This window comes from Eurytemora carolleeae, unplaced genomic scaffold, assembly GCF_000591075.1.
Source record: "Eurytemora carolleeae unplaced genomic scaffold, Eaff_2.0 scaffold66, whole genome shotgun sequence".
Classification (NCBI taxonomy): domain Eukaryota; kingdom Metazoa; phylum Arthropoda; class Copepoda; order Calanoida; family Temoridae; genus Eurytemora; species Eurytemora carolleeae.
In genome coordinates, this window is record NW_019396101.1 from 235,452 (window position 1) to 252,646 (window position 17,195).

At 33.5% G+C, this 17,195-nt stretch overlaps 1 protein-coding gene across 1 annotated transcript in view; it reads left to right on the top strand.

Annotated features, from left to right (window-relative positions):
* The window catches only part of LOC111694968 (neuroligin-4, X-linked), a 35,995-nt gene that overhangs the window by 7,287 nt on the left and 11,513 nt on the right, over positions 1-17,195 (top strand). Inside the window, exons 4-8 of the mRNA XM_023464067.1 lie at positions 645-744; positions 1,129-1,269; positions 5,074-5,274; positions 9,222-9,381; positions 14,710-14,863. Of these exons, the coding sequence (XP_023319835.1) occupies positions 645-744; positions 1,129-1,269; positions 5,074-5,274; positions 9,222-9,381; positions 14,710-14,863 (756 nt within the window). The remainder of the gene's footprint in view (positions 1-644; positions 745-1,128; positions 1,270-5,073; positions 5,275-9,221; positions 9,382-14,709; positions 14,864-17,195) is intronic.

Below are 17,195 nucleotides of genomic sequence, written 5' to 3' on the forward strand. Positions count from 1 at the left end.
CTTGGTACTGATTTGGAATGAATTGTAAGTATTGTTACAGTAATGATTCTGATTAATGGTTCTGCACATTCTTGGTACTGATTTGGAATGAATTCTGAGTATTGTTTCGGTAATGATTCTGATTAATGGTTCTGCACATTCTTGGTACTGATTTGGAATGAATTGTAAGTATTGTTACAGTAATGATTCTGATTAATGGTTCTGCACATTCTTGGTACTGATTTTGAATGAATTCTGAGTATTGTTTCGGTAATGATTCTGATTAATGGTTCTGCACATTCTGAGTACTGATTTTGAATGGATTGTGAATATGTTTCTGTACTGATTCTGAGTATTTGTTCTTCACTAAGTACTAATTAGTACTAATCCTTTATTGGATCTTTATACTGATTCTGAGTACTGAAGTTGTGTTGATTTTGTGTTCTGAAAGTCTATATTAATTATGATTACTGATTCTGTACTGAATCTGAGCATTGGTTCTGCACTTTGTACTAATTCTAAGTACTCATTTTTTACTTATTTACTATTTACTCCCTGTTGACCTCTTAACCTTATATTATATCTAGGTACTCCCTGTTGACCTCTTAACCTTATCTTATATCTAGGTACTCCCTATAGACCTCTTAACCTTATCCTATATATAGGTACTCCCTGTAGACCTGGAGAATAGAACTGTAGAGAAGTTAAATTTACAGTCGGAGGATTGCTTAAACCTAAACATCTATGTTCCCTATATAGAGAAAAGTAAGCTTTTTTTTTGTGCCAAACTTGTCGATTTAACTCAGAATTTTTATGACAACATAGAGTTTGTAAATCGCAAAAGATGAACTAAAAATATACAGAATAGTTGACTCTAAATGGTTGATTGACTCAATAGCATTTTTATGTAAATCCAGTTTTGATGTGAAAAGTAAGAACAAGGACTGAGTTCTGAGTTCTTAATGCATATACCTTTGCAACCTTATGGTGTAAACCTTAGATTGCTAAAGCTTACATTATCTAATCTGATAGAATTTAAAGTTTGAAATATTTAAGGTATACGACATTGGGTTGCGATGATTAGAAATTAGGGATTAAAAAATTATAAATTTCTTTATGTTTATCGATTTTAACATTATTCTCTTGAAGGTGTAGAGCGGTATCCTGTGATGGTGTATATACACGGAGATTCCTACGAGTGGGGATCTGGAAATCTCTACGACGGACGTGTTCTCGCAGTACACGGAAAAGTTATCGTTATCACCATAAACTATAGACTCGGTATTCTAGGTTAGTTTATACATTCTTCAACATTTCATGACTCTCTAATTAAAGAGTTGGATGCCCAATTCACAACGGTACCCTTTACACCTAGACAATATATTCTGGATGGAAAAAACACGAATTTGGACCAGGTAAAGAGGAAACAAATCCATGCTAGAAAAAGAGTAAATCAGATAGGAAAAGAGCAAATAAATCTCTATTAGAGAGAGTAAACAAATCTCTATTAAAGAAAGCAAACAAATCCAGACCAGAAATGAGTAAACAAATCCATGCTAAAAAAAGAGTAAATCAGATAGAAAAAGAGCAAATAAATCTATATTAGAGAGAGTAAACAAATCACTATTAGAGAAAGCAAACAAATCCAGACCAGAAATGAGTAAACAAATCCATGCTAAAAAAAGAGTAAATCAGATAGAAAAAGAGCAAATAAATCTATATTAGAGAGAGTAAACAAATCACTATTAGAGAAAGCAAACAAATCCAGACCAGAAATGAGTAATCAAATCCATGCTAGAAAAAGAGTAAACAAATCCATGCTACGAAAAGAGTAAATCAAATGGAAAAAGAGTAAACAAATCTCTATTAGTGAGAATAAACAAATCCAAACCAGAAAAGAGTAAACAAAACCATGCCAGGAAAAGAGTAAATAAATCCATGCTACAAAAAGAGTAAACAAATTCATGCTAGGAAAAGAGTAAACAAATCCATGCTACGAAAAGAGTAAATCAAATAGAAAAAGAGTAAATCAGATAGAAAAAGAGTAAACAAATCTTTCTTAGAGAGAGTAAACAAATCCAGACCAGAAAAGAGTAAACAAATCCATGCCAGGAAAAGAGTAAAAAAATCAATGCTACGAAAAGAGTAAATCAAATAGAAAAAGAGTAAATCAGATAGAAAAAGAGTAAACAAATCTTTCTTACAGAGAGTAAACAAATCCAGACCAGAAAAGAGTTAATAAATCCTTGCTAGGAAAAGGGTAAACAAATCAATGTCAGAAAAGAGTAGACAAATCTAAACCAGAAAAGAGTAGATAAATCTAAATCAGAAAAGAGTAAACAAATCTAAACCAGAAAAGAGTAAACAAATCTAAACCAGAAAAGAGTAAACAAATCTAAACCAGAAAAGAGTAAACAAATCTTGATCGGAAAATTGGAAAATATTAATTTTTGACTTTATGACTGGACGGCTATTTTTTACCATCTTTCAGACCTTTTACAAAATTAAATTATTCTGATTTTATTTAATTTTTCTGAATAATATTAGTTCAATGTTCTAGATTCTTGTATAACTAACAGGAGTAAGGACTAGTAATAAAGTCTTGCTAAATAGTTTGAAATCATATTATTATGCAAATCATTGCTTAATGCTAAAAAAAATGTCGAGATTCCAAGCAAATTAAATCTACTAGAACTAGAACTAGAACTAGAACTAGAACTAGAACTAGAACTAGAACTAGAACTAGAACTAGTACTAGAACTAGAACTGGAACTAGAACTAGAACTAGAACTAGAACTAGAACTAGAACTAGAACTTGAACTAGAACTAGAACTAGTACTAGAACTAGAACTGGAACTAGAACTAGAACTAGAACTAGAACTGCAATTTAAACCCGCGACATTTTTAATAATCAAATAATGTCGAGTTTGAATTGAAATATTTGAGTTTGTAAATACTATATTAAATAGTAAAAATAGATGCAATTGTAATCAAATCAATCAAAATTTTAAGCAAAACGATCAACCATATGATGGCACATTATTTAATAAGAACTATGGCATGTTTAAAGTCTGAAATATAATGACGAAATAGACTGAAAATTAACATTTAAATTCAGCTTTAACTTTATCTTCAGATTTAAACTTCTGCAAAATCCTTCCCTAAGTAAATAAAATCTGTTTAATTTTTACTCAGGTTAAACAATCTCTTATTTTATTATGCAAATATGTAAATTCTTTACAGGGCCAGGGGTAAAAAGAAACATGGTAATTAATCGCAATGGAACAAATTATTTCTATGAATACAAACTTTACAAACAAAAAGAAAATAAGGGAAGATTTATATCACTAATGTTTTCTAAAACTTGTTACTTTACCAGTTTAACATTCAGTCAAAAATTAATATTTTGTCACAATTTAAATTTTTGAATTCCAATATCTTTTCGATTTCGACCTTTGAATTTTCAAAATGAGATTATTTGATCGTAAAGAATTTATAGTTTAAAATATCTACGACATTGTTTTGCAGCGTTTTCGACAACCACTCAATATCTTATTTATCTTCTCTTGGGTCAATCTTCGCTTAAATAAAAAGACTATTTAAAGAAGGTTTGGATCAAAATCTCCCCAGACATACTAAACCAAGCTTTTGGTTCGTACTGCTGTGATCTTCAGTAATCTGCAGTACTCTGACCGAATTAATTGTAGGATTTAGTGGAGAGTCAGAGGGGAAAACATTGCATTAATTCATTCCGCTCATTTATAAGTTCTCAACTTTGTATTCCGAAGTGCAGGTTTTCAAACTTTGAAAATATGAATAAATGATATTTAATCTGCAGAAACTTGGCACTGAGTGATTTTAGAATTTAAACCTAAAATTCTTGCAATACAAGATTTTCTAGAATGCTTTTTAAATGCTACTAAATAAAATAAATATTATCACTTTTCCATATTCCTGGATTCTGAATATAAACGAGAACTGTTCCAGGGTAGGGAAACAAGGCAAACCACATAATTTTTCTATTCAAGCCTCACTTTCCTATCTCTTTTACCGAGCTACCCCCCCCCCCAAAAATGAAAATTCTTACACTAACTAATATATACTGAATTCTGCAAGTCTACAAACATTTTCTTTCTTTAGTAAAAGTAAATCAAACCTAAAGTCTGACCGCGTCAACCTTGTTGCACCGGCTTATAGTCCTATTGAGTGTCTGCTTCATTTACCCAATGTCCAGGCGATACAGTACAAACTGTGACCGGAAAGGTTGACCCGGCTAGGAAATTCAAATGTAGTATGGCTGCCCATGCTTAAGGACATAAGGATGAGGAAAAACCTAAACTTCTAAGTATAGAACGAGTTATGTTATGTTTTTACCCTTATACTACGGTCAATGCTGTCAATTATTTTTTAAGTTACTAACTTTCAAGATGTAAAAAAATCCTACATATTTCTTCATTTTTCAGGAGAAAAATCTATGGTTTCCGTTATGACTAAGAAATAAATTGAATTTCTAAAATCCAAATATTTTTGGCAGACATTCTATTAAAAGTAAATAAAGAAAATCAAAAGAAAAAGAAACGTAAAATTTAAATAAATATTCAATTCAAATATTTATTAAATTTTGTTAGGGATATGAAATAATCAAAAAAATTTCATTTTTTCCAAAAAAAATTTAAATTTACATTTCCTGAATGGCTTTAAGGAAAAGAACTGAAGACTCGAACTGCAATTTTTCGATTATGAAATCTTTACAAATCTTTAATATTTCAAACTTTTTCTGAAAAATAAAATGGTCGACAAAATCAGGTTTAGATAAGGATTGGAAGATTAAAATGTGAAGCAAATGTGCAGTCCCTTTGAAAAAGAAATTCTGTAGTATTCTTCTGCAACATGAGTCAAAATTTTAGAAACCCTTTTTTCTTTGCAACCTGATGATGCAGACTTTTAATACTTCAAACTTGGACTAGTTTATCTAACAGAATTCATAGTTTGAAATATTAAAGGTTTCTCCAACATCGGATTCAGAGATATAGTAAATTAGCAAATCTGAGTTTGAAGCAAAAACTCACAATTAAACCAAAATCCCCTTTTAAGGATTTTTAAACACCAACACTGCTCCACATCAGCATCCCAGAATGGCTAACTATGGATTGATGGATCAGATTGCTGCTCTCAAATGGGTTCAGCAGAATATTGAGCAGTTCGGAGGAGACCCGGGAGCAGTCACACTTTTCGGACATAAAACAGGAGCAGCTTGTATTCATTTCCTTATGGAGTCACCAGCAGCTGTAGCAGGTATATTCTGATAATAATAATAATAATAATAATAGCTAATATTAATGACAATAATAATGAAATGATAAAATGAAAAGAACAATAAAAATGATAGTAATAATATTCAAAAATGATAAAGATAATAATCAATGATTTCTCAAAAAGTATCTTTTCCCGTGGTTTTTCTAATCTTTCCAATGCTCCCGTCTAAAAACAATTAATTTAAACCCAGAGGTACAAATGCCACAATTTTTCTGTTGATTACATCTCTCTAAGATTTACGGTTTGGCATAAATACAATTCCGACTTTTTATATAAAGATATTAGTTATAATAATGATAATCATGATTTGAAATAATAAAAATGATAATAATGTTAATTACTCTGATAACAGTAATAATATTAATGCTAATCATGACAATATTTATGATAATAAGATATAGTGAAAATATAATAATATAAGTACAAATATCTAAACAAGTAGGTTTTAAATTCCTACTTGTGTTAAAACGAACTAAACTTTTCCATTTAAGATAAAAAATTATTGGACCTGTAGGACCTGTAGAAGAATATTAACGATCATTTTGGGTAATTTACTGGTGTATAGGTGTGACCCTCCCCCCTCACCCCTCCCCTCTTTACAAGATTGGAGTGGGCTTGAGAGAAAATACAAAGAATAGAATTTTGACATATTTGTTATAAGATGAGAATTTGGATGTTCTGACAGTTATCTGGTGTTAGACTAGATAGACTTCACATTAAGAAAGAAAATAGAAAAATATTTTAAGAGAAATTCTTTTTTATTTTACAACTATAAAACTGTAAAAATATTTGATTCACAACGGTTCTCATTCATCGTTTGTTATCTTAAACTGTGCTTTGCTCAAGTCTTAATGTCTTTCTAATATTGCATAAACCCTGAATTTCCTTGTTACTAGAATTTAAATGTGCCGAGATCAAAAATAAACAACAAAATATCGTCTTTACTCTTCATCTCACGAGTAAAAAAGCATCGTAATTTTTGCCGCCAATCAGTCTGCTGTTTATCTGTTATCACTGTTGAGAAACTTTGTATTATATAGTTTCTGATTTTAGTTGATCCGATTCTTGTCGTGTCAAAACAATTCCAGCGACAAACTTGGATAAAAAAGAACACATAAAACTGATGGGATGGGCGGCCAATACAGAAAAAGGAAGAATATGTCTGAACTGTTTAAAAGGGGACAATTTTGTAAAAAAAAAACTCAGTTATCGTTTTCAAGTATATGGGAAATTCGCTTAAAAATCTACTTTTAAAAAAATAAAATTTAGATTTAAAAAACTTATTTAATTGTAATTTTTAGTAAGACGACGACTTTTATTTAAAACGAATATTAGCGGAAAAGGGAAGATGAATCACAACTATATTGCGTTTTTCTGATGTTACAAATGAACTAATTTGGCAAAACTCTTTTTGCTTAATGCTTAAAGCACAAAAAGATCCTAATAGAGTTTTATAAGTTGAATAGATAATATTTTTTATCTTGAAATTGCGTGAAATTTCCATTCTGACATTGCAAAAAAGACGAAGTTTCTTTTTAATTACAGGGAATTTTTGCGTATTTCGAAATGAATCTTTAGAAATATATTAAATGTTTGTCTGATATTACCGAAAAACTAATTTGACATAAACCTATTAGCTCCAAAGCCCAAAAATGTAAACCATGGTAAAAGTCATTAAACCTTCTCTTGCAACTTTACAAAAAAAAATTAAGCAAAAGGGAAAATAAATTGCACAATAATCTGCAAAAAATCTTGTGGAGGTTGCGGAGAAAGTTTGAAAATAATGTGCCTGAGGTTTAAAGATTACAGGTCGGGATATTGACATCATCAGTTCTCTTTTCATTCAACGTAATTTTCCTAATAGCTTGTAATTTAACCGTTCTCTCTTTCTTTACAGAAAATATAGTTTTTTAGATTTTATAGTTTTTAGGATAATTTCACCTTTTGTGAACTATTATATTCGTAGTTTATCATGAATTTTAAAGGCAAAATCGGAAAGTAATAAAATTTAATATTTTAATCAATATATTAAATCACTAGGCTTTTAGGGGGCTTCGCGCCCATCTTCTATTTAAATTGTGAACATGTTCTTTTTGTTTACATTTAAAAAAAAAAAAAAGTTTTGCGGATTTAAAAAAAAATCGCGGATTTTCAAGAATCTAAATTTTTTTACAAAATTAAAAACCTTTAAAACACATTTTTCAAATTTTTATCATTCATAAACCTTCCCTGTGGTCACGTGATGTCCCACAAAAAATTTGGGCCCGATCGTTTCAGCCGTTTTGACGCTTATTGGATAAAAACAAACAAACAGACAGACAGACAAATAGACAGGCAAGCCAAATTTTATTATAGATTAGACGCAACAGATAGAAGTAAGATAAATAGCGATCAAATGCGCTTATTTTTCGCCGTGAGCCCCTATTCATTTTTCGCGAACACTCCCTTTAAAACAAAACCTGAAGAAAACTCAATCTATCAGGCTTTGGTGGAAAGAATAAAAATGAAAATAAATCTAAGAACTGATTACTTGGATTGGTGGTTTAAGTCTAACCTGAGTCGGATTAGAGGTCTATAGTCCCAACCCTGAACCTCTCTAATTGGTGACAGTTTTCCTCGCGATATATTTCATTTTCTAGCTGTCCTCTTGACCGCTTCAATTAATTTTTCGATGAAAAGAATTTTAGAAATAAAAGTTTAAAGAAACTGCCAACCTCAAATCTTTTCTTTCTTCAAGATTGGAAGTTATTAAGTGTTCCAGAAAACAACAGTTAATAAAAAGTTTACTTGTTCTAATGAGATCCCAGCAATGTTTTCTCATCTGTTCACAGCTGAACTGAGAACAGAATAATTTAGGGTTTCCGTTCAATGTTGCCGCCCAGAAAGAGGGTCCATCTTGGAATTAGCCGTGTTTAGTTAAAATACAATTCTAACTCGTTTATTCCATTTTAATTGAACTTGTGTATCTCCTGAAAAGGACTGCAAGCATAATTTCAAGTGTCTGATTCACAATCTGATATCCGATTAAATATATTGTTGTTTTTCTAGGTTTAAAAGTGTTTAGTTCTAATAATTGTTTTTTGTTTTTTTTGCAATACATAAGTCACTCTTATTAGGGAACGCAAAATTGAAAATAATAATTTTTTAGCAAATAGAAATATGATATCTAATATGATATCTAATATGATATCTAATATGATATCTAATATGATATCTAATATGATATCTAGGATCAGAAAAAAGCTTTCAAGGCATTGACATCATTGCACAGAGGTTTACTTAAAAATTCAGGCCCATAATTTCTCTTCCCCCCCCCTTCTAAATCTTCCTTCCCCCCTCCCCTCTAAATTTCTCTTCCCACCCCCTCTAAATCTTCTTTCCTCCCTCCACTCGCACTGTACTGCATATTTGAAAACTTGAAACTAATCCCTCTTTCTTGACATAAATATCAAATATTTACAACTTGACAGATAAAGATTAGGATTTATAATAATCATTGAAACTCATTACATCAAATAAAGCTACAAAAGTCCTCCCACGCTTTTCGGACATAACTCAGAAGGCTGTTTTCAATGTTTTAACTTTATTTACAAACAAAAGCCCCCTTTAGGTCTATAGTCCCAAAATCTTGTCTTACCATTTGCCCATGAGCACTCAGTACAATACATTACAAAACTTCAAATTACAGAAGGTACAGAAGGAATATTCTTAAATTTTGAAATGAAATGAAAATTGAGAGAGAGGGCATTAGGATGAACTAGAAGAGTTCTACGGCTATGACAGAATAAGGGACTACAAGAATGTATCAATTTTAATTACAAAGTTTTGAGTTTCAAAGTCAAAACATCATGCGTTGATCCTCAAATTTAAAAGTGCCCAAATTTGATATCGAGATTAATTCTCAATATTAACGATTATGTGTTAAGGATTGTTCCAGCGTGCAATCTTAATGTCTGGATCCGGAGCAGCTCCGTGGTCTATGGTAGAGGATCCGGTGCATTACGCTGTAAAACTAGCTGCTCATCTTAACTGCTCTCTTCCTTCTAACATGCTTAAACATCATCTGCAGATAGTAGAGTGTCTCAGGTCAGTCTGGTTCATCTAGAGATAGGTTAGGAGTAGAGTGTCTCAGGTTAGTCCGGTTCATCTAGAGATAGGTTAGGAGTAGAGTGTCTCCGGTTAGTCCGGTTCATCTAGAGATAAGTTAGGAGTAGAGTGTCTCAGGTTAGTCTGGTTCATCTATTAATAGGTTAGGAGTGGAGTGTCTCCGGTTAGTCCGGTTCATCTAGAGATAGGTTAGGAGTAGAGTGTCTCTGGTTAGTCTGGTTTATCTAGTGATAGGTTAGGAGTAGAGTGTCTCTGGTTAGTCTGGTTTATCTAGAGATAGGTTAGGAGTAGAGTGTCTCTGGTTAGTCTGGTTTATCTAGAGATAAGTTAGGAGTAGAGTGTCTCAAGTCAGTCTAGTTCATCTAGAGATAGGTTAGGTGTAAAGTGTCTCAAGTCAGTCTAGTTCATCTAGAGATAGGTTAGGAGTGGAGTGTCAGTGGAGTGTCTCAAGCCAGTCTAGTTCTTCTACAGATAGGTTAGGAGTGGAGTGTCTCAAGGCAGTCTGGTTCATCTAGAGATAGGTTAGGAGTAGAGTGTCTCAGGTTAATCTGGTTTATCTACAGATAGGTTAGGAGTAGAGTGTTCTCAAGGCAGTCTGGTTCATCTACAGATAGATTAGGAGTAGAGTGTCTCAAGCCAGTCTGGTTCATCTAGAGATATGTTAGGAGTAGAGTGTCTCAGGTTAATCTGGTTTATCTAGAGATAGGTTAAGAGTAGAGTGTCTCAGGTTAGTCTGGTTCATCTAGAGATATGTTAGGAGTAGAGTGTCTCAGGTTAATCTGGTTTATCTAGAGATAGGTTAAGAGTAGAGTGTCTCAGGTTAGTCTGGTTCATCTAGAGATACGTTAGGAGTAGAGTGTCTCAGGTTAATCTGGTTTATCTAGTAATAGGTTAGGAGTAGAGTGTCTCAGGTTAGTCCGGTTCATCTAGAGATAGGTTAGGAGTAGAGTGTCTTAGGTTAGTCTGGTTCATCTAGAAATAGGTTAGGAGTAGAGTGTCTCAGGTTAGTCTGGTTCATCTAGAAATAGGTTAGGAGTAGAGTGTCTCAGGTTAGTCCGGTTCATCTAGAGATAGATTAGGAGTAGAGTGTCTCAGGTTAGTCTGGTTCATCTAGAGATAGGTTAGGAGTAGAGTGTCTCAGGTTAGTCTGGTTCATCTAGAGATAGGTTAGGAGTAGAGTGTCTCAGGTTAATCTGGTTTATCTAGAGATAGGTTAGGAGTAGAGTGTCTCAGGTTAATCTGGTTTATCTAGAGATAGGTTAAGAGTAGTGTGTCTCATCTAAAGATAGGTTAGAAGTAGAGTGCCTCGTCTAGGGCTAGGTTAGGAAAACTGTCTAGAGATAGGTTAGGAGTAAATTGTCACATACTATTGGATAAAATAAAAACATTTGCAGAAATGTGTAAAGAAAACTGGAAATGAAGGCACCTTGATAATATTCCTTTTAGATATTTAGAACACTTTCTCCCATAAATACAAGATTGCATTGTGCTCAAGGTTTAATCTTGAACTCATGGTGGAGGAGAACTTTCATATATATTTACTTTAGACCTGGAGAACATACACAATACAGTTCAATCTATTCTAAAGTCTATTCTTTAGGCAAATAGATGAATATTTTGCTAGAATTAGTAAGTCTAATCTTGAACCTACAGAGATAATCTTAAACCTTGTTACGCGACTGCGCGTTTTTCCTAAAGACCTTATGAAGGCTTTATAAGTACCGTGCGGTATTTCTCAGGATTGGATTGTAAGACTTCATCTTCTGACCACTCTCCATAATAAAAGACAAGCAGGATAAGTTCCGATTCTTTATTCGTGAAGACTTCAATCTAGCAAAAATAAAACTAGATAGACTACAGAAAAAAGCTTTTGAATTCATAAACATATGATACAACTGAACCAATTCAAGCATTAAAAAACTGTAGAACGGAACTAACAACACTACATTATAAATCATCAAATCCATGAAAACACAAATCATAAGGTATTTATATATATAAAAAGGAATCTTACCGCAGTGATCCCAGAATTATAAGCACAGTTTACATTATCAATACACTTAAACGGTTTATAACTAATTAATACGAATAGAATCTGTCCGCTCCAACGTAGGAATCTTGCGCATGCGTAGGAAGTCCGTATACAGTTTCTCAAACTAGTTTTCCGACCTTTTTTCTGTACAGATATACAGGGTGAACTCAGAACTTCACAGGGGCATCACATAAACTTTACTTACGGAGCATGGCTCGCGTAACAAACCTAGAGATCATATCTGAACCTAGCAATGCTATTGAACCTAGAGATGATCTTGAACCAAGAGATGATCTTAAAACTACATTATAATCTTGAACCTAGAAATAATCTTGAACCTAGAGATAATCTTTAACCTAGAGATAATCTTGAACCTGGAGATAATCTTTAACCTAGAGAAAATCTTGAACTTAGCATTGATCTTGCATCTAGAGATGAGCTTGAACCAAGATATGATCTTAAAACTAATTTATAATCTAGAACCTAGAAATAACTTTGAACCTAGAGATGATATTGAACTTAGCGTTGATCTTGCACCTAGAGATGACCTGGAATCTATAGAGATAATCTTGAACCCAGAGATGATCTTTAAACTACACAATAATCTAGAACCAAAAGATGATCAAGAACATAGAGATGATCTTGAACCTAGAGATGATCTTGAACCTAGTGATGATCTTGAATCTAGAGATGATCTTGAACCTAGAGATGATCTTCAACCTAGAGATGATCTTGAACCAAAAGATGATCAAGAACATAGAGATGATCTTGAACCTAGAGATGATCTTGAACCTAGTGATGATCTTGAATCTAGAGATGATCTTGAACCTAGAGATGATCTTCAACCTTGAATCTAGAGATGATCTTGAACCTAGAGATGATCTTGAACCTAGAGATGATCTTGAACCTAGAGATGATCTTGAACCTTGAGATGATCTTCAACCTAGAGATAATCTTAAGCCTAGAGATTATATTGATCAGCTAGAGATGATTTTAACCCTAGAGATGATCTTAAACCTGCAAGAATAACTCTTTACTTTTCTCTCAACCGACCGTGAAGGATTCTTTCTAAATTTAAAATAATTGTCAGATAAAAGATTTCTAATATTTTCTACATTTTTTTGCATCTGAGCAACAAGAAGGAGGATAACGCGTTTTTTTATGAGAAAAAAATGTTAATTCCTTCAATTTTCTTCCTTTTTCTGATGCAAAATATGCAAAATATAGAAAGTCAGAGGTTGAAAATATTAAATAACAAGCAAAAGATATCCTGAAGGATCTAGGTAAATGATTAAACTTATCAATGAGTCAGGAGGATAATTTAACTTTACGTATATTATATTGCAAAAATAAAACAACTACGTTGTGTGTGACTATTGAATGGATTTTTAAAAGTTAGAATTTGCAAGAAAATATCTAAATTGCAAGGAAGGAAAAATACAAATTAGACAACTGTATTTTAAATAAAGAAACCTGAACCTTTTCGGCGCTAAAAGTGTCGTATTAAGGTTTAAGACAAAGCTATTTTAAGAAACAAACATTTCTTTAGAATTATTCTTAAATCATTTTCTAAAATCAAAATTGTAATATGAGATAGCTGGGAATGGTGGATATTGAGATTAATGCTTGATCCTCTCCTTTTCTTAATCTCGAGACGTACCTAATCTTGTACTTGTATCCTGAAAAGTGTATAAAATTCATCCATTCAGAGTCGCGTATCAAAAGGTGGGAAGTTAGAAATTTTGCGCGCCATTTAAGATTGACATACAGAAACGGAGGGACTCCCTAATTTTGAAAAAAAACAGTTTTTGATTTTTCTGTACTATATCCAAAAAAGAGTGGATTAAGCAAGAAATTAAAAGTGTCCACATAGGATATTCGGATTAAGCAGTCGTGATTAAAGGTTTCCATTCTAAAGTTCCCAGCTGTTTACATAAACAACCTTGACCGCGATTTGTATTTTCGTACATATCACCTATTCGAATTTCTTTGAAACGATTTTGAGCATAAATCTCAATTTCATAATTAAGAAAATACTTATATTATACATAGAAAATTCTCCTCAAAAATCAAAATGGCGATTATAATTTTAAAAATACCGTATGACCAGAATTGTAAGTTACTGTGTTAGTTAGACCATGTATGGTAGGTTTGACTACTGTTGAACTAGTCGTTACTTTTAACGATAACCCACGCACCTCTGCCCCTTTAGTAAAAGTAAATTCAGCATATATGAAGCATACGTCTGACCGCGTCAACCTTGTTGCACCAGCTAGTCCTGTTGATTGTCTGCTTTATTAAGCCAATGTCTATACGGTACAGTACAAACTGGGACCGGAAAGGTTGACCCGGCTCGTAAATTCAAATGTACTACAGCTGTCCGTGAACCTCTTTTCTGAAACTGGTTTAAGTTAAATAAACAACATTTAAAAAAACAAGCTCGACAATTCACGCCTTCAATGAAAGTTCCGATCGTTGTTTACAATCTTTGTCATTGATTTAATAATACTGGTTCCTAGCAGTCCTAATACATCACAGTCAAAGGAATTGATTCTTTGACACAAACTCTTGTTTTCTAAACCCTATATCTTTGCAAGACAATGTTTTGAAGTTGTAGACCTTAGATATTTCAAACCATAAATTTTGATGGATCAAATAATCGAAGTTTGAAATATCAAAGGTTTACTTGTTTTCAAAGATATTGGGCTTAGAAAATTCAAGTTTGTGGCTATAAAAATTCCTTTGTACATAACCCCCCCGCCCCCCATCCCCCCACTCCAAACCTTTAATATTTATTTCTTGTGAAATACCTTTTATCTGAAAGAATCCATGGTTTATTTTACTAAACAAACATAATCCTGTTTTTTATCCTCATGTATTTTCAATTTAAACCAGAGCAGGGTATTTTTCATTCAATATTATCAAGTGAAAAGAAGGATGATATATGGTGTTAGTTTCAAATTTAAAAAGTGTTTGTCATCTCAAAATATAAATTAGCAAGAGAGAAAAATTATTTTCTGAAGTTTAGAAGAATAATAAATCTAGATTCAGAAACCATTTTAGAGGTTTAAGTGTTTAAATTTGCATTGCAAAATTAACATTGCAATACACAGATAGGGGGGATAGGATGGATAGGATGGATAGGATGGATAGGATGGATAGGATGGATAGGATGGATAGGATGGATAGACTGAATAGGATGAATAGGATGGATAGGATGGATAGGATAGGATGGATAGGATGGATAGGATGGATAACAACTATGAACTGTTCAGGGAGAAGACTGTGTCAGAAATGATCCGGGTAGAATTGTCTCCTCCAGTGTTTCTCTCCGCTATTGGACCATCCAGGGACGGAGTTCTTATTCCTAGTGATTTTGGACTTCACAGTTTTCAGATAAAGAAAAGAGCGGCTAGTCCCTCCTATCAGGTAGATACTGCTAGTCTCTCCTATCAGGTAGATATTACTAGTCTCTCCTATCAGGTAGATATTACTAGTCCCTCCTATGCGGTAGATACTACTAGTCCCTCCTATCAGGTAGATAATACTAGTCCCTCCTATCAGGTAGATATTACTAGTCCCTCCTATCAGGTAGATACTACTAGTCCCTCCTATTAGGTAGATACTCAATGTCCCTCCTATCAGGTAGATATTACAAGTCCCTCCGATCAGGTAGATATAACTAGTCCCTCCTATCAGGTAGATACTACTAGTCCCTCCTATCAGGTAGATACTACTAGTCCCTCCTATCAGGTAGATATTACTAGTCCCTCCTATCAGGTAGATACTACTAGTCCCTCCTATCAGGTAGATATTACTAGTCCCTCCTATCAGGTAGATATTACTAGTCCCTCCTATCAGGTAGATACTACTAGTCCCTCCTATCAGGTAGATACTACTAGTCCCTCCTATTAGGTAGATACTACTAGTCCCTCCTATCAGGTAGATACTACTAGTCCCTCCTATCCGGTAGATACTACTAGTCCCTCCTATCAGGTAGATATTACTAGTCCCTCCTATCAGGTAGATATTACTAGTCTCTCCTATCAGGTAGATATTACTAGTCCCTCCTATCAGGTAGATACAACTAGTCCCTCCTATCAGGTAGATATTACTAGTCCCTCCTATCAGGTAGATATTACTAGTCCCTCCTATCAGGTAGATATTACTAGTCCTATAATAGGAAGGTATCATGTAGGCATTACAAATCAGTCTTATCAGGTAGGTGTTTTAGTACGTCCTATAATGTAGGCAAAATTAGTCCTTCTTATCAGGTAGGTAATTTTAGTTAGTTCTATCAGGTAGGTTTATAGATTTATAGTCCGTCCTATAAGAAAGGTTTTAGACTACTAGGTAGGTTTATATACTACTAGTCCGTCCTACCTGGTAGGTTTATATACTGCTAATCCTTCCTACTAGAGCCCGCGATTAATTAACTTCGGCTCGAGCCGTAATTCCTTAAACACGACATTAAGACCCAATCTTAGACCCAACTCTGACGACAGTTTGTGTCACGTGATATGACAGCTGCAAGATCTTCGGCTCGACTTAAGGAATTAGGCCCAATGAAAATAAAACCGACCTTGGTTGGTTTTAGTGGAGAATGAGGCTCAATTTTGAGTCTTGTTCTCATTAAAACCAGGAATGCGCCAATTCCTACCATGAAAATCCGCCAAATAGAATATTAAACCGGCTTTTTGAACTCAACTTTGTGGAAAATAAGATGCAGCTGGAATCCGAAAGCTCAAGCCGTAAATAAGGCCCAACAACAGCTTAGACTCGAGCCTTATTTTCCCGGATTTTTTTAATCGCGGGCTCAGGTAGGTTTATATACTACTAATACGTCCTAATAGGTAAGTTCATATACTAATAGTCCTTCTTATTAGGTAGGTTTATATACTACTATGTAGTCTGACCTATTAGGTAGGTTTATTTACTTCTAGTCCGTCCTATCAGGTAGGTTTATTTACTTCTACTCCTTCCTATCAGGTAGATTATAGAATAATATTCCGTCCTACCAGGTAATTTCTTAGCTTACTAGACCGTCCTGTAAGGTATTAGGTTTATTTACTACTTTTCCGTCCCAGCAGGTTGGTTTATATACTACTAGTCCTTCCTTTTAGGTAGGTTTAATATATAGACCGTCCTATCAGGTAGGTTTTAAGACTACTAGTCCTTCCTTTTAGGTAGGTTTAATATATAGACCGTCCTATCAGGTAGGTTTTAACTACTAGTCCTTCCTTTTAGGTAGGTTTAATATATAGACCGTCCTATCAGGTAGGTTTTAAGACTACTAGTCCGACCTATCAGGTAGGTTTAAAGACTACTAGTCCGTACATCAGATAGGTTTAAAGACTACTAGTCCGACCTATCAGGTAGGTTTTAAGACTTCTACTCCGACCTATCAGGTAGGTTTATAGACTAGAAGACAGATAAGCAAACTTTTTTCAAAACCTTAGAATTTTTTTTTACTTTTAATGACAAAATTAGAATAACCATCGAAGTCAAACCAACGGATATCTTACCCTATTCTCATAATATCTGATTACCAACCCTACGCTTACTTCAAATTAAGTTCTTGAACCCTGATCTAATTATGATGGATCATATCTGAACTTTTCCGTACTCTTTAGTCCTGAGTCTGTCTAGTTTAATTGAATCTCTACTTGAATCTATCTCACAGATAGGAAGAGAGTCGTCAAGTTCCTTAATTACTTAATTTAGCAAAATCACAAACCCTTTAGCACGGATAGGATGGATA